We start from the raw sequence: 24,365 nt of genomic DNA, 5'->3' as shown, positions 1-24,365 counted from the left end.
GTGTCGGAGATTTCAGTATCCAATTTTTACATATCGCAAAATAAAGTATTTTAGCGGGATTATCCACTTATTTTTTTCATCCTAAAGTTTTTATATATACAAGTTTTATATTTATGCATAAGAGTTTAGTTTCATGGACGATATACATGCAATTTGTGAAGAATTTCGATTTTTGTCTACTATGGTTAACATTTACGACAAGTTCCTGAATGCATCAAATAAAGGAAACAATTTTAGGGGTTTTACGGATTTTTTCAGCTAAACGATTTAATGCTAATGTTTAACGCTAGCATATCAACAGGTAACGCAATAAAAAAAAATCAAGAGAATAAAAAAGTTTATTGAAGCAGACAACTCGAGTCATGCGGTCATGACTGATGACTCCAATGTGAATGCGCAAAAATTGCGCTGAGGACCCGCACGAAGACAAACAAAACCACTTCCTCGAAGTTGATGCTCATATGACTGCAGCAAAGCCCTGCGAGTGATGTCTGCTCTAACTTTGACTCTTGTTAGTGCATTAATATGTTGTTGTATGACAGAGAAGCCCTCAAACGCGTCACCTCCAAACATTATCATCATGCTCATGGATGATGTGAGTAATTTTCTTTTTTTTTTCTTCTTCTGTGTCTTTTAGTGATCTTAGTTCTTCAAAACAGCAGCACAGCTCTTTGGGTCAGAGTGAATGACTTAACAAAACAGGTGTCATTTCCCTTTTTCTCTTTGTGAAGTTATGAGTTTTCTCTTTGTCTCTGGGCTCTCAGGGGAAGGCCTGATACTGTAAATGTCATGGTGAACTCATATCTGCCTGTAATGACAATGTGCTTGCACTTGTGTTGTTGTCTTTTTGCTATGTGTGTGTGCTTGACTTGTTGATAAAGCCTCCTTTGCTCTTCAGATGGGTTGGGGGGACTTGGGGGTGTTTGGCCAGCCCTCGAAAGAGACCCCCAACCTGGATGCCATGGCCGCTGAGGGGATGCTGCTCCCAAACTTCTACACTGCCAACCCCCTCTGTTCCCCATGTAAGTCAGCAGGGCACACAGTGTTCCCTGTTTTTGTAAGCATTTACCTCTATCTCTGTTTAGTTAAAACAACCACACCTTTGTTGGAAGAACATCTTATTAATAATTTAAGGGCACACATGTAACACAAACATAAGGAATTGATGCTCTTTCATGTTGCATCACTCAAATACAGCATAAAGAGTCGCTACTGTATACACTACAGGTAGCCTACTGCAAACATGTTGTTGTGCAAAAACCCTCGATCCAGTGACCATTTTGGCATTTTATTAAGATCTTAGATCATTTAAGGCCACAGGCCACTAACAAATAAACTGATAAGAAACCTCTAGTTGCTCTGCAAAAATCTCTATGATGGTAGGCTACAAGTTTCATCAGACAGCAGTGATATGTGGAACTGAATCGATCTATTAAAGGGATAATTCAACATTTTGGCAAATTGGCCCATTGCCATAATCCCTATAGTCATAGCAGTAGGTTCGTTACCTTTAATTGTCGGTGCAAGCTGCTTTTAGAACAGCGGAGCAGAGTCGTGAGCTGCTCAGAGCTACGCTACAGAGGGAGGCTCATTATGGGATTTCTTGGTTTCCCTCATCAAACTCATCAAATACACAATCCAACAACTCCAAAACGCTCTGGTGGACAAGTTGTGACCTGCACATTCACCACGCTATGAGATAATAACAGAACGTTACCAGACAGAGTTGTTTTAGAGGTAATTTCATGCAAAACAGCTGATGCGTGTTCCCGTCGAGGGCAGTTTTTCAGCAAGCAGTCTCTGCATTTGCCTCTAAAACAACTCCGTCTCGTAACGATATCCCATGAGCCTCCGTAGCATAGTGAGCAGTTTGCGGCTCTGCTCTGCCGTTCTAAAAATAACTTGCACTGACAAATAAAGATAACAAACCTACTCCTAAAACTACAGGGATTATGGCAATGGGCCAATTTGCCAAAATGTTGAACTATCCCTTTAACAACAAAGGCTGCATATAAAATGTTGGTATTTGTTGTTATAGAAAGCAAACGCCCCAAAAGCTGAAGGAAGTTGATGTACACATCAAAACTGAGATGCATACCAGAGCCTTCCTTCTGCTCATTTTAATCATCTTCTACAATGTAGTATAAGTCCTAAATGTCTTTTCAATGTCTTTACTTAATAGTGTCATATGACACAGTATGGGAGTTTGAACACATTTGACTGTTTATGTTAAAGATAATTTAGAAAACCAACACAGAAATCCTAACGACTCTTTGCTAATGACTTTTCTTCTGTCATTTTAACCACAGCCAGAGCTGCTCTTCTCACCGGGAGGCTGCCTGTCAGAAACGGTTTCTACACCACTAATGGGCACGCCAGAAATGGTACACTCGCAGTAGATTTTTTACTTCAGGGTGTCTCATTACTTAGTCTAAATTCTACAGTGTGCTGTAAGGTCATGGAAAGTTTTATGCACTATTTTTTTTTGTCCTTTTTTTTAAATAGCGTACACACCACAGGAGATTGTGGGAGGAATCTCCAAAGATGAGATTTTGTTGCCACAGATGCTGAAGAGAAAGGGCTACGTCAGCAAGATAGTCGGCAAATGGTGAGCTCTTTATCTTTACTCTAGGTTTCTAAAGGATTAGAGGTGATGATCGGTGCTGGAAGAAGTATCCAGATAATTTACTTAGCTATTATGTAAGTGGCTATACCACATCGTAAAGCTATCCACTTAGTCTTTTAATGTCAATGGGAACGCAAATTGGGCGAATAAATTAAACTTGTATTGTTTCCGAGGGACTAATGCATATTTGTATGATTTAGCACTGATGCAGATAATGAAGATCATTTGCCATAGCACACAGTAATTCTCGCCTTTTGAATGCATGTATGTGTGTCCCTGAAGCATCCAGTGATTCATGCAGATTGATTTATGCAGAGCCTCGGAGCTTGTTTTTGAAGGATAATTGATTACATGTAACATTGTCTGTCTTTTGTGTTGGCTCTGTTGTATTGTAGTTATGAGAGATGCCTTATCTGAAAAAAATCTTCCTGACAGTACAATTGACTTGATGCCCACGGTGATAGTTTACCTGACTGTTTCAAACACGATTTACATACTGTACTGAGATGAATGGAAACCAGTGACAACCTATGTGTATTAACTGCAGCCAAAAATCCAAATAAGTATGCTCTAGCGTCTATATATGTGTTAAAATGCGAGGATATGCATTTCTAAGTAAAACGCTGCAGCATTATCCTTTAGTCACGTTAATCTGACAGTGTGTGAGCGCTGTTTTATTTGTCACCGCAGGCATCTGGGCCACAGGCCACAGCACCTTCCTCTGGAGAACGGCTTTGATGAGTGGTTTGGTGCTCCGAACTGCCACTTTGGCCCCTACAACAGCAGCGTCGCACCCAACATCCCCGTCTACAACAATTCTGAGATGCTTGGCAGGTAGTATCATCACACACAAGCACAAGCACAAGCTCAAATACACAACAGCAGACACAGAAACAGACGCTGGAAATCTATAAAAAAAGAATGTTTAAAAAAAAAAAAAAATCTCCTTTCCCCATGACTCAGTGGAATAGTTTGGCTGGCTGCTCCTCTGGATGAGTTGAGTGTCTCCCCTCCTCTTCCTTCTCTGTACCAGCTGTGCTTGTGTATTCCATTTTCCGCCCATTTGTTTTCCCCAAAACAGCCATATGTGTATTCAGGGTCATTGGAACTGGCAGCCGGGCGTGTTTTTCGCTTAGCCGTGGGTTTAATCAGCGCTGCATACCTGGGCCCTGGGCAGACGCACACACACACACACACACAGACACACACACACACAGACACATATACACACACACGCCCTCAAGAGACGGCAGGTTGCGTTGGCTGTGCGCAAGGACACCTGGAGGAAGTGAAGTGTAAGAAAGAGAGATGCCTGTCACTGCTTCTCTGCTCGCTGCGCCACGCTTCAGCGACGCCTCATAACAGTTCCCTCTGCTCGGCTCTGCTGAGACTTCGCAAATACGTCTTTCACCAAAAAATCTCCGACAAACACAAACCGCAAGAGGAAAAAAATTCACTCTCACTGTCTTAATGATATTGTCTGAAGTAGTTGTGGTCAGCTCAGAGGCAAATTGAAAACCCTGGCATTCAATGAGGTCGTTGTGAAAGAAACCACAATACAGACATTTAATGAATCGTGTCAACACACTTGTTTTTTTCCAGATATTACGAGGAGTTCGTGATTGACAGAAAGACGGGAGAGTCCAACCTCACACTCATCTATCTGCTGGTGAGTTCAGGCTCCCCGGAGCATTCAGTAAATCAGGACTTTCCAAGTTCGTTTCACAATGTGCTTTATGAAAAAATAATACAGAACAGAGTACAACTTTATTGTCCACCAGAGTCAGGAAACATAAATCAACAATAAAGAAAGTGCAATAAAAGGCTGAGTGGATTGTGGATTGTTCACTTTCGCGCACACTCGCGCTGATTATCTCTGCTGCCTACGTTTGTCCCTCCCATTCTGCTCCTAAAGGGATCAAAAGCAGCGTGCAGAGACACACTGCATGCATGAGAGGTGTAATATGTCATCACAGGAGGAGGATGGATCTGTCAAGTAGAGCTTTATGAGGCTCATTTGGGCAAATCTTCTGAGACTGAGACAGGTTTCAGCAGAACGGTTATTAATGTGGCTGATTGTTTGGGAAATGAAACTTTTAAATGGAAGCTTATATGTTTTTATTTCTCTATTTATATCCAATAAACATTATGACACAGTCTTTGCTGCATGTTACAGTGACACAGATATTTTGTAACAGTCTCTGTCACACCTCTGACCTCTGCAGGAAGGTCTTGAATTCATACAGCGTCAGACTGAGGCCCAGCGGCCGTTCTTCCTCTACTGGGCCGCCGACGCCACCCATGCCCCCGTCTACGCCTCCAAACGCTTCCTGGGGAAGAGCCAGCGAGGCCGGTGCGTCATATCCTGCCATACAGACTCTTTTTATAATCAACACACAGTCCTTCAGGTGTGTGCAGTTATAAATCGACAGATGTGATTGGCCGTGTGCTGCAGGTACGGAGACGCAGTGATGGAGCTGGACTACAGCGTCGGTGAGATGCTGTCCTGGCTGAAGAAGCTGGGCATCGACAGCAATACCTTCGTCTTCTTCACCTCGGACAACGGAGCCGCTCTCATATCTGCCCCAACACAGGGTAGGCACTAAGGTTACATGCTGTCACTCCAACATCCCACCATTCCGACATGTGAACGTCCCACCATTCCGACAAGGCTTTCAATATAAGGAAACGTGCGTTACTGAACAGGTGACTCCCTTCTTTAAAGCAGAAGTAAGCGATCCGGTGGTTTTGGCTAACTTCTTGTCAGCCGATGGAGTTAGCAGTCCCCGCCCTCGTCCCTACGTCACCACATTCACGCGCATCCCTTGGCTGCACACACAGAGAGGACTGCCCCTTTATGCCGTTCTCTCTCCTCATCGGATAAAGGTTGTAGGATACAAGGAAAGTTTTCTCCTCAGCTTACAGCAGAGCAGAGTGACTGACAGACCCGTGTTTCAGACCAAACACTCTATATAAGTGATTGCTGTCGGAAGATGTAACTATTTAAGACTTATATTAACACAAATATTCCGCTTACTTCTGCTTTAAGACATGCTGATAGAGGAATACCCACATTTGGTTGTGCATAATTACACAGCAGAGCACAGACACTAAACTTAACCAACTCCTTTCTTCATTGCTTAAGCCCAACCCGTGCAAAATCTTTTGGGGAATAAAATACGCTATTAAAGGAATTGTCGGAAAGGCAGGATGTTTGGAAAAAATCATTCCGACTTTAGGAGGCAAAAATAGTCTTGATGATGGGACATTTGATAGAAAATTAAATGTTGCCATTTAGACAATTAGAGGCCTATGTCGGACTGGTGGGATGTCGGAATGGCACTAAATTCACACACACATTTTTTTCTTGTCAAACCCAGTTGGTATGTTTTTGTCTTGAGCCTGACTCATCTCTTTGGGATTTGACACCGATACCGCTGCTGATTCCTCAGGTGGCAGCAACGGGCCGTTCCTCTGCGGGAAGGAGACCACTTTTGAAGGGGGCATGAGGGAGCCGGCTATCGCCTGGTGGCCTGGACACATCAAAAAGGGCTCGGTAAGAATACCTCAGTGATTTGAAGCTTTTAGCCTGCAAAATAAATCCAACACGGTCACTCGCTAAATCCCCTCACATCTTCTCCAGAGACTAAACTGCTCTTAGACTCGGGATCCAGAGCCAGTTTTTTCTTTTTTTTTCTTTTTTTCTTATTCTGAGTGTTGTTGCCTCCTAATGTTCTGCCTATCAACAGGTATCCAGAGCTGAAATGTTCTCGGTAAAGCTGCAGGCAACATGCAGTTCTCTGAATCAGGTTGAGAGTAAAGGAATAATTACTTCACTAATCCTCTCTTTTGAATGATTGTTGGCTTTTTTTTTTTCTTTTTCTTTTTTTGTTTCCCCCGTGTATCATTTATCACTTTACATGTGCACATTCTGACCCATTGGCGCCGTAACCGGTTAATTTGACTAAGTTCAGTGTCTATCACAGGATTGAACAGTGAAGATAAACTGTGTGATGAGTTTGACCATGAAGCAAGTGGCTGCGTTTTTTTTATTCCCCACTGTTTCCTCAAATATTTTTGGCTGGAATTAATGCCCCAACTCTCTCTCTCTCTATCTATTTTTTTTCCCCTCCCCCTCCCCAATTTAACCCCCCCACCCACACCGTGATCCCCTAAGCCTGTGCGTTCTGCAAATGACTTTTAATTGTATTAGGGGCAGCTGTGACACGGGGCTGTGACGCAGAGGGATTTGGTGGAGGAGCGAGCGGAGGCTGCAGTCTGCAGTCTGCAGTAAGCCTTGCCCCTGGCTCATCTCACAGGGGTGTGCTGGGGCCTGATAGCACAGCAGAATAGCGAGGGAGAGGGGGATTGGGAGCGTCTTAAGCGGCTAATCTGTTTGTGTGTTTGCTGAGGTTGGATTGAGCCGTAATGAGGACTTCAGTATCTGAATATGCCAGGCGCTCAGGATAAAGGAACGGGAGGAGTGTGGAGGGAGGGGAGGTGGGGGAGGAGGAGGAGGGGGAGGAGGAGAGGGAAGGGGGGGGGGGGGGTAGCAGGGAAGGAAGCAAGGAAGAAGTAAAAGAGGCGGCTGGTGTAGAAGAGAGAGAAAAAAGGAGGAGTGCTAAAGACGCTGGCACTGCCACACTGCCAGGAATGTTGTTGTGTTTCGCAGGGCTTTGCTGCACCTGTGCCACATTATAACCAGCCAGTGTGTCTATGTGTGTATGTATGTGTGTATCTATGTATGTATGTGCAAGTGTGCAGAACATGCCTGTGTCATTTCTGTATGACCCTACATGCTTACATATAAATGCGTTCTTCTGAATGGACGGCGAAATACTTGCATGTGTGCGACAGATAACTTTCTAGACCAGCGGAAGAGACGTTGTGGATTCAAGTCATGCCAATGCAGGACCTCACAAAACACCTGTGTGTGTGTGTGTCTGTGTGTGTGTTTTTGTGTGTTTGTGTTGTGTGCAGTTGTGGCTTTGGCTGTGAGAACGAGGGTATAGATCCTCCCCGAAGCTCTCTGGGGTTGTGATGACAAAGCTGCTTTGTTGGAGTTACTGTACACTGCAGCTGTGGATTTATCACTCTGTGGTGCTTGGAAGGGAGGGAAGGAGAAAGGGAGGGAGGGAGGGAGGGCAGACTAGACACAGAGCCCCCCCCTCCTCTCTCTCTTATTTTGTAGTCTTCTGAAATCTCTGTTGATCTGTGCAGTGGAAAGTCCATAAGCTCCCAGAGCAAAATAGCGGAGACAATAAACAACCAACGAGCCTTTGTTAAACAGGTTTATTGAGCCCAGAGCTACAGAGCACAGATTATTCATCTTTACAGTATCAAGATGAGGAGGTTTTTTTTGTTTTTTTTTGTTTCTTTTACAAGTTTTTTAGGGATTGGTGATAGAGATGCACCGATCCAGTTTTTTCTGATCCAATCCAATACCAATACCTGGGCTGAGCGTATCAGCCGATACCGATCCGATACTACTGTTGAATGAATGAACCGTATGAACCTTGCCATGTGAGTGAAGGCATCAGGCTTGACATAAACATTTAGCCTTGTTAAAAAAGGTAACAAATTAACACAGATATAAATGTACTTAATATTACTTATTAAAGCCCCTGTACAGACTTTTCATTTAGTGTTGATTTTGGCGGCCCCTGTGGATGAAAGCAGTGGAATGAAGACTGCATTTCCCACTGTCATGAAGACGTTTGTCTGGCAGCCGCGTGTAGATTTGTTTTGGAAACGTCGGAAAGAAAACGGGACTTGTTTTTTCTTTTTCTTTTTTTTTTAGCAGCGTAATGTAGGCTATCTATTCGTATCATTTTGTCAGTGGTCCAACCCGACCATGCCTTCCAGAGGTATAGAATTAGACTACTTAGAAATAGCGTATCTTCACACTGATGGGCTCATTTGCTGTTGTAGGTAACAGAGACACATCAGCAGAAACCAGAGACTTAAAAGCTCCGTACAGGGGCTTTAACAAATAAGGAAGTGTACATAGCAGCAAAAAGAAATCGTAAATAAATAACACTAGATCGCTGTTACTGTATTGCTGTGTATGATATTAAAGGGACAACGAGGAGTTTTGGAAAAGCGAAGCGTTTTCACACTACATTTATGAGCCTCCGCGCGCACCGTACATTTCTTTGACCCGCGCAAGACAGACTCATGTTTTCATTCATCAAGAATTAAAGTCAGAGGTTCAAAGAGGTTTAGTTACCGTCGTAGTTCCGACCATAAACGGCAATACGGCGGCGTTATTCTCATGAGCGTCCGCGAAACCGAAAGTAAGGAAACGCTGGTCGGCTCGCCCAGCATTTCCACCATTAATTAAAATAACAAAATAACGATAGAGACAAAATTATATATTTATCGAAAATGGATCCATTAACAAGTGTGGGTAGCGTATATTCATCCACATTAACGTGAGACTTTTTTATAACCAAATAGAAACTCCTCGTTGTCCCTTTAATAAAAAAGAAATGACTGGATCGGAATGCTGGATCGGCCTCATTCATCCGATATCCGATCCAGGTATCGGATCGGCGCATCTCTAATTGGTGATAGGAAGACAGCCTTAGTGCATCTGTGGATTCACCTGCTTACATGTACAGTAGTAATTGAAGTGACTTGTGAAAATGTGCAGGAAACTGTTGTCAATTAGTGCTAGAGGACGGGAGGACGTGTACTGGAATGAAGGAGCACGGTTGGTGTGAAGCAGGTGCACATTCAGCATTCCTCCAGTGCCTGAGGGGGCATATGGGGGGGTGGAGGGGGGGGCATGATGATGACGGGGGTGGTGGTGGTGGTGGTGGCCGCCGCCGCCGCAGGAACAAAGATGCAGAGGTGGGTGGAGTGGCGGCGGCCCCCACAACGTTGTCGAGCGTCACGATCCCCTTTTGTTGTGTTTTTTATCAGGCAGCAGCCACACAGGCAGAGACAGGGAGAGAAGACGCTGCCTCCTCAGATAACCCACATCACCACTCACCACACACACAACCCAGTGAGAGAAAGAGATTGTGACATTAATAGAGAGTGATGAGTCAGACGGAAAAAAAAAAGAGGAGATGAGGAACAAAGGGTGAGGAAACAGTGAAGTCCAGCGCAGACTGCAGAGGAGGGCAGAGCTAATAAAGGAAGGAAATAAAAGATGGCAACTTATGATGATGGAGTTTGAAAGTTTTTTTTTTTTACTCTTTTTTTTGGTCATGGAAGTTGTTAAACAACTAAATGTCACATTTGCTTCTTGTGTCCTTTTGTCCTGTCCTCTTTAATAGTTTATGTGTGTGTATTTGTGTGTGTTTGTGTGTCTGTATGTATGAGGAGGACTTTCAAAAAAAAAAATGAAGTGAAGAACTAAATCTGTTAGTGTTGTGTGTGAGGAAGAGTGTCTGGATGTGCAGATAGATCATGGAATGCATTGCAGAGTCTTTTCTGTGGCTAGTTCTGTGGATACAGAAGAAAAGGGAATTCATTTCAGTGCTTAGGAGCGTGTGTGTGTTAGTGTGTTAGTGTGTGTGTGTGTCTGCATGTGTGCTGGCAGGCGATAGGAGCACAGCGGCACATGGCGGTGCAGCTGCAGAGGCCTGATAGCGCTATCTGATTGTGAGCGTGCCGTCTCCCTCTAAGGCTCGCTCAGGAGAGAATGGAACGGAAGATCAAGGATGACAGTGAAAAAATGGCATTTTATCTGAAAATAGTTCAAAGTTTATAAATAAAATAAAGCTTTTCACTGGGACTGGGAGAAGGAGATAAAACACCAGCTCGCTCCAGCTCCAGCAGTCTGCTTGCCCGGGCCTTGTCCTCTCCTTACTTACTCCTTACTTTTTTTGCCCCCCCTCCTCCTTCCCTCCCTGCTTCCCAGAAAAAGAAAAAAAACTCATTTAGAAAGAGAGGCATTTTGGAGGTTTTATAATAAAACCTGCAAGTAGAGATTAGAGAGGAGACTGGAGAAATGCACCTCTCTCCTACATGTGTGCACACAACCGCACATGCAAACATCCGATCATGACCATGCATTGTTACCTTGTTTGCTTTCATGGAGGAAAATCCAGCCTGTGGTTTCCTCCTGGAGCATGAAAAGTTTCATTCTTCATTTTGTGAACTGTTTTTGAATGATTTGCCACTTCCAACAGAAACAAAAAAAGCTAAATCATCAAGATAGAACAAGATACTGTATCAGGACCAGTGTGTTGATGTTAAACTGGTACAACAACAACAACAGTATCAGTTTGAGTTTTTGTACTTTTTTCTGCAGGTGAACTTCCAGTTGGCCAACGTGATGGACCTGTTCACCACCGGTCTGGCTCTGGCCGGCATCAGCCCGCCTGCTGACAGGACCCTGGATGGACTGGACCTGAGCCCAGTGCTGCTGAACCACTCAGCCTCACTACAGGACCGGTGGGTTGACTGTTTGTTTTAAAGGGACAGTATGTAGCTTATTTGGATTTTTATTAACAAAAATCAAATATTGCTTTCATATATACATATTTACCAAAGTCTAATCACAACCGCATACAAATGAAAGCTGTCTCGTAGCTCAGAATAAGTTGTTTACAAATACATAGGTGGCGGTGCACCCACCGGAGGCTGCCATGTTGTGTCGCCATCTTTGAATATGGTACGCGAAAGCAGACAAACTAGGCTCAAACTAGTGACTGTGACTAGACTTGTGCCCGGAGAATGATCGACGTAGTTGTTTTGGGGGGGTTTTCTGCAGTTATAAAATACTCACGGTGCTAGTTAAGCAGCATTAGCAGCTAGATCTTACAATGTTGAACTGTTCTTAGACAAAGTGCAGCCAAACACCAGGCTGAAGAGAGAGGAGCAGCAGGAGAGCAGCTGAACCGACTGGAGAGCACACTAGCGCACGGCTTTTTTTTTTTTTTTTTAGCAGCCCATTGTTACAACTGATCATACCGTATCTATGTCCGAGTACGTTGTATGTTGTCCTCTGATCTTCCTTCATGGGGCCGCACTGCATAACACGTAGCACATGCTGTAGCCTAAGTCCGCCTGTGTAACTTTTTGCTGTGAAATATGACTGAAGGCACGAGTGGAAGTCTGCGCGTGTGTTAAAAAAAAAATGATTAAAAAAAACGATAGTAATTGGTCAGAGATATTGTTATCAGTTAGCGGTTAGTTTGCGAACATGTTTGTCCTCGGTGGCCACCGTCACTTTGCCGACGGGATGGGTGAGCGCCGCAATCTAGAATCTGAACGCTAGATGTCACGGTTTAGCCCAATACAACATACTGAGGCTTTAAGGGTTTTATCAGAGGTTTGTGGAGTTTGTCGTTTTCACTTTGGGACCAAGATCCTTTTTTATTTTTATTTTTTTTAATGTACATGATTTCAACTGAGCGTGGGAGAGCAGCGTGAGTTTCATCATGTCATGCAAGACAACGTAAACAAGGCGCCATGTTTTTGCTACAGCAGCGTGGTTCAAGCTCTGTCGCTCCACCGCTTCACGTCACACTGGAATATCTCAAGGGATCAGAATGAGATTTGAAAGATGTGAAATTTTCCAATCAATGAACTTGATCGAATTTATTCATAGTGATTTTGTTTTCTTTTTTCGATTTTGAGTGAATCAACAGTAGATAAGAAAAAACAATGATGTCTTCATTTGGTGAAAAATCACCTTAGAAGAAACAAATCTGAGCGTGACGTCGTCTTATCTTTTTAACAGGCCCATCTTCTATTACCGTGGGAACGAGCTGATGGCGGTGAGGCGTGGACAGTACAAGGCGCACTACTGGACCTGGAGCAACTCGTGGGAGGAGTTTAAAAAAGTAAGAGTCCCTCTTAACACAACAACTCTGTTCCCTCATTGTTTCCCCACAGTCCTCGATTTTGCGCCGCCACGTCCTCCCTCTTTGTCTCTCCTAATCTCACTCAAACATACAAACACTTTCACTGTTGGTGTTATCTTGAAAACGGCTCATCAGTTGACTGCTGTGTACATCAGAGCGTAATGAATATTAATGAAGAGCCCCCACATCAGCAAACTTACATCATTCATCAACCAGTTGACTTGTTTGTTCTAACTCCAGTGGAGATTTTTCCTCCTCTCCATTAACATACCATCATTCCCTGCTGTAAGGCTTGTTCTTTTGGCTTCCCAGAGATTAAAAAGGAAAGAAACAAAGAGGCGGATGCCAGCAGTGTCTCTCAGCCACAATTACATCAAGTCACTGCTGATTAAATATTATCAGGAGAAATGTGAAATCTGACACTCGAGATACAGGATGGTGTAGTCCGTCACTCTCTCTTCTGTCCGTTAAAAAAAAAAAAAAAGAAAAAATCCTCCTGTCCTCCCTCCATGGTTCTGCTTTTCCTGTGATCCAGTTTGTTTTATGCCCCATCGGTCGCTTAAATTGCTCTCTCCTTCAGGGCCGCTGAATCAATAGCAGCCTCCTTTATCAACTCATGTGAACTGAAGTGGAACTTCACAAATAATGGCGTCTGATTGCCTGTGAGTTGCCTATCGATTGCGGTGTGTATATGAGAGAGAGAGAGAGGGAAAAAGGACGATGAAAAGCATGTACATGCATGTTCAGTTCTCCATACAGATGTTCACGTCGGCGTGTGTGTGTTAAATCTCCTGTGTGCTTCATTTCATTATGGTTGAATCTTAAACACTTGTATTTGTGTAGCCAACAATGCATTCCATAAACAAGAAAAAGAAAATGTTTTGTAAAGCAGTTTTAAAGGAAACATGTTTAAAGGTTTTTTTGAGAGGTATTCACCAGATCAACAGTGACTCCTGCTCTTTCATCCGCTCAAAAAATTACATTGACCATAAACTCAGCTTAAAGATTCACATTTAACCTGTCTTGCAACAGAAAGTCACAATCAAACTCTGCTTTTTTCTTCTTTTTTTTTCACTGAAATAAAAATGTTTTTCCCCACTCGCTTCTTCTCTTCTCAGCTTTGGTAATACTTTAAAAAATATAATTTGGTTTTCTCGGCTCATGGTGAAAAATAAACAAGGGAAGATGTGTGTCTGTGAAGAAGAATGAAATTACAGGTTAATAGGTGGGAGATGTATTGCTCTGTCCTGGCTGTGTTCATGCAGCTCAGCCATGAGGAAAATGAGAAATTTCACAGGCTTAAATGGCTCTTATCAAACTCTCTTCAGGCAGTGTAGTGATGTTAATATTGTGAAATATAGTTTGTCGGGACTGTGGCTCCTTTTGTATCTGGATTGCTGAGTAACCCGGGCTGGAGTAGGAGCTCGGTGACAGCTGGGATAGCTTTTTTTTTTTTTTTTTTTTTTTTTAACCTTTTTGAATACTTGACAAGGTGATGAATGAAAACTGAAAGGGAATTTGTTTCCCAGACACCTGTTTGCCCCGACTGTGGATACCTGGCAATCGATTCTGCTTCAGAAATTGACACAAAATAGAACAAGCCAGAGCTGCTGGATTGTTCTGTTGAGCCAGAAGGACTCATGACATAAACTCACTAAACCTGCTCTAACCAATCAACAGTTGGCAGGTGGCTGAGGAAGTAGTCAAATCCTTTGATTAGGTGAAAGCACCAGAGCAGCATTGAGGCGCTGTTCACACAAAGCAAAAACTGTGATATTTCTACACGCTTAACACGAAAATGGAGCTTAAAGGGACAGTATGTAGCCTATTAGGCTTTTTATTAGCAAAAATCAAATGTTGCTTTATACGTATTTACCGAAGTCTAATCACAACCGCATACAAATGAAAGCTGTCTCGTAGCTTCGAATGAGTTGTTTACAAATACATAGGTGGTGGTGCACCCACCGGAGGCGGCCATGTTGCATCGCCATCTTTGAATACAGTACGTGAAAGCCAAACGTGAAAGACAAACTAGGCTCAAAGTGACTGTGACCAGACTTGTGCCCGGAGAATGATCGACGTAGTTGTTTTTTTGTTTTTTTCTGCCGTTATAAAATACTCAGGGTGCTAGTTAAGCAGCATTAGCAGCTAGATCTTACAATGTTGAACTGTTCTTATACAAAGTGCAGCCAAACACCAGGCTGAAGAGACACACTGCCGTCTGTACAATAGGTTTGGTATTCTCATAGTAGCTCTTAACGGAGTATTTTTATGCTGGTTCGTGTAAATGAAGAGGTTTTTTTTTTTTTTTTAAATGATCTGGTGTGAATGATGTTTATTTTTTGAAAACGTAGAAGAGGAAATATCTGTTTTTGTAAAACCCCGGCTGTCTGTAAACGTTGCCTAAAAGAATACCAAGGAAAATTTACTTAAATCCTCAATGAAAGTACTTGCTGTATGTGATCAAGACCTATGTAATGTGTATTAGATTGGTAATACTGATGCATTCATTTTACTATAGTTTTAGAGATTTAAAGTTGATCTTCTTGTATGGTGGCTTTCATGGACCTCCTTTGAATGTGAGATGATTGATGTGGAAGCAGGGAAGAAGAAGAAAGTTGTGTTATAGACATGTTTTCATTTTTGAGATGTCTCTTTCTGTGAGATATTCCCACCAGCACATTGATCGGTTGCATTTCTGTTCTCAAATCTTCTTGTCACACCCATGAAATTGACAATATTTTCAATATTCAATATATCTGTTTGAAAATTGTCAGCCATAGTCTGCATAAAGTGATTGTTCATACTTTTTTTTTCTTCAAAAATAGACACCAAATATTGCCTTTTTCCAAAAATCCATCCCAGCATCTGCGGATGCTCCCACACCTTATCTCGTGATAGCTGCGGTTTTGAAAGCGGCCTCGTCGTATCCATAACATTAGTGACGGGCGAGATACGGAGTTCTTGCTGTTAACGTCTGGGGACAAGAGACGGAGTCGGAGAGATACAGCGCTCACACGCAGCGGGCCATTGGTGCCGCTCCTTTGGGATGATTTTTTTTCTTTCCTCCATTCTTTTCTGCATTTCTAAGCTGTTGGCTTCAAACGACAGGACAAGTCTGGATTAGAGGAGGCAGCGCGGGGTGGGGGGTATCTAACCCTTCTCGCTCTCTTCTCTATCTCTCTCGTCTATATGTATTTTTAGGTGTTCTGTTGAGCGATCTCAGAGGGGGGGCAGCAACAGCGCCTTACAGATGAATGCTTTCTCAATATTAGTTGTGCTCATCAAAAAGTGCGTTTCTGTATGTGTGTATGTGTGTGTTGAAGAAAGGGGCAGATCTCCAGGGGGCTCTGGAGGAGTGAGAGTGACTCAATCAGGCTGAGATCACTGCCAGGCTCATGAGGATGGAGTCAGGGAGCAGGAGCGAAGGCGTGGAGAGATGAAGGGTGGGGTGGGGTGGGGATGTGGGGCAGGAGAAGTCCTCGATTTTTTTGCAAATGACTTGAACCCCTTTTTGACGCTCCAGCAGCAGCCACATAAATAACACAACAAGCCTGAAGTCGACTCGACATGCATAGAGACCGCACAACAAAGAGCCTGGATCTAAACATCTACTACACCACATGATGAGACCCACAGACCAGAGAACAGGTCTGGACTCAACATGTAGAAGAACCAAACATAGACTATAGTGAAAATGACCAGATTCAACACATGTCATGGAAAAGACTGAAAGTTTAGAGAAAAAAAAAGGAAATTACAGAGAAAGAGAGTGAAAAGATACCATGAATTATTCAGAGCACTGGATGTAAGGATCTGATGGTTTCATTCTCTCTTCTTAGGTTTCATTTATGTGCTGCATAAAGAAAATATCCTCTTTTCTTTTTACCCGTGGGGCTGATCTCAAGTAGTGTGTTAGGTTGTTCTATAGAGAGAGGCTGTGGCTCATATTTAATTTATGACATAGACACAGAAGTTCTGTTCTCTCCTCTCTTAGACGAGTCTTATTACAGATCTGGACGTCACTGAGCTCTGGCTGAGAGAATAACCGCGGCGTGTACTATAAGAGCAGATGCTGCAAAAGAATCCTCAAATGACATCCAATAAGTCAGACATGTCGAGACGAGACTCTTTTTCTTTTAGAATATTTTGTTTTATTTCCCCGTTTATTTTCCTCCTACTTGTTGCCTTTCACAACACAGATAAGATGAAGGTGTCATTCTGGTCGGAGCCCTGAACATGTCTCCTTCATGCTTTTTGTCACGCATCATCAGCATCAAATCTGCTTTAATTTAGATAAAATTCTAATTGATCAGTGTGCGGTTATCTTCTCTTACAGGGTATCAACTTCTGTCCAGGTCAAGAAGTCCCAAATGTGACCACACACGAGCAGAAAGAGCACACGCTGCAGCCGCTCATTTTCCACCTGGGACGGGATCCTGGGGAAAAGTACCCAATCAGGTCAGTTGCCTAAAAAACGAAGAAAAGAAAAAGGAAAAGAAAAAAAACCCGGCTCATTTCCAGCAGAGAAGAACAACAGGAACGAGAGGGGGGTGTAAGAAAATGAAGTGGAGAGGAAGGTTGTTTGCCTGTTGGAAGCTCAGAGTCCTGTGTATGAGATCAATGCTGATTCAGTGGCACGGGAAAAGAAGGCAGCGGATTGATCTGCTCAGCCAGAGCGCGCCTGATTACACCCTTTCTTTGTGATTGCAAACAGCTCCTTAAAGATTACTATCTGGCCCTCAACCCTCCGGTGCACCACTGCAGGTTATAATTGCAAGACAAATTGTTCATGTCTAAATTGAGAGCGAGTGCTGTTTAATTGAGTTTTGTGTGTCTGTGTGCCTGAGAGTTAAGAAGGAGAGAGTGTTACTACACCCTGTCAGTGGAGAATTTATATTAGTATCATGTGTTTGACATATTAAAGGGATAGTTCAACATTTTGGCAAATTGGCCCATTGCCATAATCCCTATAGTCATAGCAGTAGGTTTGTTACCTTTAATTTTTGGTGCAAGCTATTTTTAGAACGGTGGAGCAGAGCAGTGAGCTGCTCAGAGCTACGCTACGGAGGCTCATGGGATTTCTTGGTTTCCCTCATCAAACTCATCAAATACACAATCCAACAACCCCACAACGCTCTGGTGGACAAGTTGTGACCTGCACATTCACCACGCTATGAGATAATAACACAACATTATGAGACTGAGTTGTTTTCAAGGTAAATGCAGAGACTGCTTGCTGAAAAACTGTCCCTGACGAGAACGTGCATCATCGCTTTCGCATGAATTTACCTCTAAAACAACTCTGTCTCGTAACATTCTGTTATTATCTCATAGCGTGGTGAATGTGCAGGTCACAACTTGTCCACCAGAGCGTTTTGGAGTTGTTGGATTGTGTATTTGATGAGTTTGATGAGGGAAACCAAGAAATCCCATTAGCCTCCGTAGCGTAGCTCTGAGCAGCTCACGGCTCTGCTCCGCCGTTCTAAAAATAGCTTGCACCGACAATTAAAGGTAACGAACCTACTGCTAAAACTATAGGGATTATGGCAATGGGCCAATTTGCCAAAATGTTGAACTATCCCTGTAGAATAATCACAAAATCTCTTTGAAGAGGGAGTACCCCTTTCTCCTGCTGGACTGACCTTTCTTTTCTGCCTTCTGCAGCTCTGTCGCTCTGGCCTCATCTCGTCTTCCCCTCCTGCTCAAACTCCTTTCAGTTCTGAAGTGAGATTGGATGATAAAACATTAATGTTGTTTTTCATTGCCCACCTTTTAGCCTCGCTATTCACTCGGAAGAATTAAAAAAAAAAAAAAGAAAAAGAAAAAAAAAAAACAATCAATATGCAGCCATGTGTTGTGCTGAGTGCTAGATGTACACACACACACACACGGAAACGAAAAATTGCTCCCTCATTTTTTTTACCTCTGCACACTGGGTCACTGAGTGTGTCCACAAGGTCACTCCCCCCTCCTTCCCCTCCCCCCACCTCTCCACTTACTGGTGTCCATCTGAGCCTCACCCCCCCCTCTCACCACCACCACCACTCAGCTGCCGTCCGTCCCTCCGTTTCTCAAAAGCTGCCGTTCTACTCCATCCTAGTTACATACACATGTGTGTCTGTGCCAACACACACACACACGTGCATGCGTGTGTTTTGTCCGTGTGCTCCTCGGTCGGTCCCCCAGCTGGACCGGCTGCCCGGCCATCATTAATCTCTGTCTGCACCTAAAGAGCCACTTAAGATGATGTAGGGCCTGTCTGCGCACATACCTTCACTACTGTCGCAGGCTGTGATACAGCAAAGAGCAAAACACACACAACACAACACACACAGTCCAGGATAACAAACGTATGTTATAATAATTATTAGAGATGCACCGATCTGATACCCGGATCGGATATCGGATGAACGAGGCCGATCCAGCATTCCGATCCAGTCATTTCTTATTTATTAATATCATACACAGCAATACAGTTACAGCTAGTGTTATTTATTTCTTTTTGCTGCTAATGTACACTTGGTTATTTGTTAATAAATAATATTAAGTACATTTTATATCTGTGTTAGTTTGGTACCTTTTTTTAACAAGGCTAAATGTTTATGTCAAGCCTGATGCCTTCACTCACATGGCAAGGTTCATACGGTTCATTCATCCAACAGTAATATCAGATCGGTAACGGGTATCGGCCGATACGCTCAGCCCAGGTATCAGTATTGGATTGGATCAGAAAAAACTGGATCGGTGCATCTCTATCACCAATCCCTAAAAAACTTGTAAAAAGAAAAAAGAAAAAAAACTCATCTTGATACTGTAAAGATGAATAATCTGTGCTCTGTAGCTCTGGATTGGATCGGTGCATCTCTAATAATTAAATAACCAAGTAGAGAGAGTTTGAGAACTATAACATCCAGTCGTTTTTCATTTCTAATTGTTTGTCTTCTAACCAGAGGCCGAGCTGCTTCCTCTGATTCAGACAAATGGTCCAGTCTGACCGGCTCAGTGCAGTTAGAGGGTGACAGGGTCTGTGTTGGTGGTCTATCTGTCTTGGATGAAACACAGGTCTGCATCTACAGTACAGCACCTACAATCCACACCGGATTTCTCCTCCTCCTCAGCCTTCTCCTGCCCTGGCCTTTCCCCCTCCCGCTTTGTGCCCCCACACAGCTCCGTGTGTGTGTGACCCCTAAGGGCCTCGAGGTTAACACATCCTCCTCTCTCACCACCACCCACCCACCCACCTACCTCGGCTCGCTCGTGTCCCCGGAGCCCTGCAGTCATCACAGACCGTAGTCCCAGCCTCCGACACCGCAGGCAGCCCTGCCCCGGCCGGCGCAGTCTGGCCTCATCTGCTGCCTGCCACCACGCTGCCGTGTCCCCAATCAATAGCCCTCACTGAAGTGCTCAATTTCCACCGGGGTGGAGAAGATGGTGGAGGGGAGTCGGGGGTGGGGGGGGGGAGGCAGGACAGATGTATTTGATTGTCTCCTCAATTCCCCCACCTTCTGCTACTGCTGTGTGGTTGCTGGTTTGTGTGTCTGTGTGTGTGTTTGTGTGTATGTGTGTTCCAGCAATAGTGTTATGAATCAGTAATCAGAGTGGTGACACACCTGAGCAATGCCCCCCATCCCCCTTGGGTGCCATACATTATAAATCAAAAGACTCAATTTGCATACAGCCTGCTTATTATTCCAGATTTTGCCTCTCCACCAGTAAGCGAAGGGTTATAATCATGATAATGAGGTGTGCTGACTGTGGGCTTTTCATTATTTGTTTGCAGAGGAGGCATAAACAAATGATATTATTAGTTTTTGATTTAGAGGTCTACTGCGCGGTATAAGATTTTCCGGCGCGCACGCATGCACAAAACAATGGGAAAAGTTTGTGTCTCGTGCAAGTTTCTCAGGAACGTGTTTGTTGCTGCGCTTGCAGACTTGTACGGGAAAAAGTGGAATAGTTAACAGCAGTCTGATAAATCTCCCTCACATTTCCTTCTGTTAAGTTGCTCCGTCACTTATCACGAAATGAATCGCGACAATCAGTAGCTGAACAGATAGGAGCAGAATGAAATATCCCTCTCGCTGATCCAGATCGGGCCAAAGCAGAATTTGCGATTTTTTTAAAAGATAGCTGAAGCAATTTAATCTGAAAGTCTGATTTCTTTTTCTTTTTTTTCTTGAAACTGAAGGGAGTAATCCTGGTTTATCCATATCAGCCTGGGTCACACAATTGCGAAGATAGTTGGCTTATGACGAATGTGGCACACAAGGAGAGACAGAGAGAGAGAGATAGAGAGAGATAGAGAGACTAATTGCAGTCGGTGCACTACCAGTCGAGTAATTGCAGGGGAAAGTAAAGACTGAGAGTATCAAGGAAAAGGAGCAGGTGCTGCTTGATGGAGGAAGCCTTGCTGCCCTGTGGGAGATCTAAGAGGGGGGGGGGGGGGTTGTGGTGGGTGTGAGCTGGACAGAGCCTGGGGTTATTACTCTAATTGACACTTCACCTCACACACATGCACATGTTCCCCAGGGGCCAATCAGAGGGCTGGGTTTGCAGTGGAGGGAGGATGGAGGGCTGGCACAGGTGCTGCCGGCGAGTGTATCAAGGGTGTAATTGCACTGCTGATATTTGTCTATCTGTGTGTCACGCCACCAGACGCCCACTTTCCCCAACACACACTCACACACACACACACACACAGACGCGTGCACACGCAGCCCATTAACCCTACAGGTCCTATTGAGAGCAGCGTTCCTTTGAAAGCCTTCAGGGCCCCTGTGTTTTACACACTGAATATAATAATGCACAGAGGTGCTCGGGCTCACTGGTGTCCAACAGCAGTAATTGAGAGACAGGGGATGGGATAAGGGTTACATAGTTCACCCTGCTGAGTGCGCTCTCCCAAAGGGTGCGAGTGGACAGCCTGTTTTTGTTGTTGATAGGATAAAGTATGTCACCGCTGCATTAGAATGAATTAAACATGCAGAGTCGGTGTTGTTTATTATCATATACATGTAAAAAAGGTTTTTCAAGCAGCTAAACCAAATAGACAAATCAGATTGAATATAAAGTGACATGCATGCTTGTCTCAGTGTGAGTCTGCACTATGCATTGATGTGTATGTGGGGTTATATGGAAGTGACCAATAGATCGATTCAGACTCCTTCTCTGTCATCTTTGTCATCGTCTAAACATCGTGCATCTTTTTTAAATCAGGTAGTAATCATTCATTCTGTAAGCTGGAAATTAATACTGCAAGCATCACCTGAAATAATCAGCTATTTTGAGAAAAAAAACAACTGATTAATCATTTTAGTCATATTTCAAGCAAATCCTTCCAAACATTCAGTGGTTGTCTCTTCTGAAATATGAGATTGTGCTGCCTTTGTTCTTCCTGCGTCGGTGTAAAATGAGACATCTGACGACAGCTCCTCCAGTTCTGGGAAATTTTGATATTTGATATTTTTCACTCTTTTTATTATTTCTTTAAAAGGCAGATTGAAGCCAATAAAAACCTATTATTCCCATTATTAGTTGTGTTGTTTGTGTTTTGCAGGGTTTCGACTAAAGAGTACCAGGACGTGCTGAGCTGGATCACTCCAGTTGTGGAGCAGCATAAGAAGATGCTGGTGCCGGGCGTCCCTCAGCTCAATATGTGTGACGTGGCAGTGATGGTGAGATTTACATAAAGAATTAGATCTATTCCTGTCTTCATAGCTCCACTGTAGCCAGACACACTGGATCAAAGCCGATACTGTATGTGTTTATGTCTTCAACAGCCCTCAGGTGTATCAACACCTCATTTTTCTGCTCTGTCAATCACATTTATACATCAAAGGAATTAATGCATTGGAGAAACTGATGAAGATCAATAAAAGTCTAGGACAAGAGATCTGTGTTCAGTCTGCATCACCACTTCAGACTATTAGTGCTCCATCTCAATAGATTGAGCTTTTTACATTTATTTATCACGATTAATAACTTGGCCTTCAACATGTTTCATATTAAAGGAGTCATGACCTATTAATCTGGACCTTTTCTCCTGGATTATTAAAATAAATCTGATCTGAACTGTGGCTTTGTCTCCACAAGCACCAAGGACTCTGAGCTCCACCGCTCTGGGTTTATTTGTGTTGTAGCACTGCCCCCCTGTGGCGAGGAAAATAAACACAGTTATAACTTGCAGTTTCAAGTTAAATCAGGAGAAATTTGATATTGTGACATTTTTAACACTAGAATTTATTCTAATAAATAATCGATGAGATATGACGTTGGACTGTAGTACAGCACTAAGTGAATGAAATTGTTTATTTCAGTCACACAACACCAATATCAAAATCAACCATTTTGTGTGAACAATTTAGCCAGCACATATTATTCACAATTGCAACCATACACACACACACACACACAAAAGAAAATATCATACAGTGACCGAAAAGGGAATAGGCTGAAGCCCAAGTCTTTGCATAAGTCCTTGCATATATGAAAAGAAAGATTGAATATAAACAAAAACTATTTTGAGAGTAAATGTCAAACAAATTGTTTAGAAAAGTTTTATTTTTTCAAATGTTCTGTTTTATCCCAACATGTATGCAGCAGCTTCTAAGTCATATTTAATGATATTTAAAAGTTTAAAAGGTTTGTTAAGTTACACAGTTTATGCTTAGCTTGAGAACACTTAGAAAAGAGCCAGATATGAAGAACCCAAAATAGGAAATAGTGCCGATTAACAGCTTAAGAAACAAAAATCATCTTGTGTTTTTTCCCTTCACTGAGAAAAAACTTAACTCTGACTAGGCAGTAAAGAATCTTACTGTAATTAAATAATATTGGTGATAAATTCATATTCTTGTGCTTTGTGTGATGGCTGCTCTCTGTTGCAGAACTGGGCCCCTGCAGGCTGTGAGAAGTTAGGAAAGTGCCTCAGAGTGCCCAAGTCAGAGCCGTGGAAGTGCGACTGGCCACACTGAGAGTCACAAACCACATGAGAATGAGGAAACACAACATCATGAGGTGCCTTACAACAAACAACCTGTTTCTTAAAAGGACATTTCTCTTTTACATTTCTTGGTAAATGGTTTACATACAGTGTTGGAGAGGATGGTGGGTGAAACTAAGGGAATTATGTTACAGCAACTTTGCACTTGATTTTGCAAATAACATGTAAAATTGTGATTTTCAATGAGCCAACAGAAAGTCTGATGATTTTATTTAGTGATCTTGGGATATGTATTATTTATAATGATCAGGTCTAAAGTAATGAATTGTAGTTGGATTATTGGAATACTTCTGTATCAATTTACATGCATGCTGCAAAATATGTTTGTTTTATTAAATAAAATGTTATTTTTATCACTTTGTGCGACCATATTTAAAACTGTTGTAAGTTTTAAGAAATGAATATGCTATGTAAGATAGTGCTCTCATATTTCACTCTTTATGTGCATGAAAAAATATATTGTTGAGTAACAACTGCAGTTCTGCTCTTAAAATACTTATAAGCAGTCTAGACATAATTTCACAATGGATTCAATGAGTAAACACTGAGAAGAACAGCTGGTGACTTTGCTGCAGCGACAGGCCTCAGATAACTGACCAGTCCATGATCGATTATTGTTATTAGTCTCTGTGTTTATTATCCTTTAAAAAAATCATATAGCATGTATTGATTTCCATACACAGTTTTTCAGTCTACAATTCATCCCTGTATTTTATGTTGTTGGAAAGCCTGATTAGTCACCTTTACAACGAGGTACAACTTGTAAGGATCGTGCATCTGTGGAATGGGCAACACAGCTAAACGTGCGGGTAGCGCTCGCCCCCCAAAAAGTGCCCAAATCCCTTGCAATATTCTCCTGTTGGTATTCCCTTGTGTTTTTAGCTGCTTGGTGGATTGGATGATTGCACTC

General features: G+C 42.9%; 1 protein-coding gene across 1 annotated transcript; it reads left to right on the top strand.

Annotated features, from left to right (window-relative positions):
* The first annotated feature begins 424 nt into the window (after positions 1 to 424).
* Positions 425 to 23,651, top strand: galns (galactosamine (N-acetyl)-6-sulfatase). Its single transcript, XM_085806252.1, has 14 exons — positions 425 to 595; positions 899 to 1,022; positions 2,310 to 2,384; positions 2,506 to 2,608; positions 3,317 to 3,460; positions 4,229 to 4,295; positions 4,852 to 4,979; positions 5,082 to 5,221; positions 6,079 to 6,182; positions 10,893 to 11,035; positions 12,327 to 12,429; positions 16,790 to 16,911; positions 22,010 to 22,127; positions 23,340 to 23,651. Exons 1-14 carry the CDS (start codon positions 488 to 490, stop codon positions 23,424 to 23,426), a joined length of 1,566 nt encoding a protein of 521 aa, XP_085662378.1. The 5' UTR covers positions 425 to 487; the 3' UTR covers positions 23,427 to 23,651.
* Positions 23,652 to 24,365: the final 714 nt, after the last annotated feature.

This window comes from Trachurus japonicus, chromosome 3, assembly GCF_045865225.1.
Source record: "Trachurus japonicus isolate A0001 chromosome 3, Traja_1.0".
In the NCBI taxonomy this organism is placed as follows: Eukaryota; Metazoa; Chordata; class Actinopteri; order Carangiformes; family Carangidae; genus Trachurus; species Trachurus japonicus.
Note: the sequence above shows the minus strand (reverse complement) of the source record. Positions and strands in the feature narration are given on the sequence as shown.

Coding starts and splice junctions, on each gene's coding strand:
- galns (XM_085806252.1), top strand. CDS start 488: ATGTCTGCTCTAACTTTGACTCTTGTTAGTGCATTAATATGTTGTTGT. Junction 5,222..6,078: donor CATATCTGCCCCAACACAGG/GTAGGCACTAAG, acceptor CTGATTCCTCAG/GTGGCAGCAACGGGCCGTTC. Junction 6,183..10,892: donor GACACATCAAAAAGGGCTCG/GTAAGAATACCT, acceptor TTTTTTCTGCAG/GTGAACTTCCAGTTGGCCAA.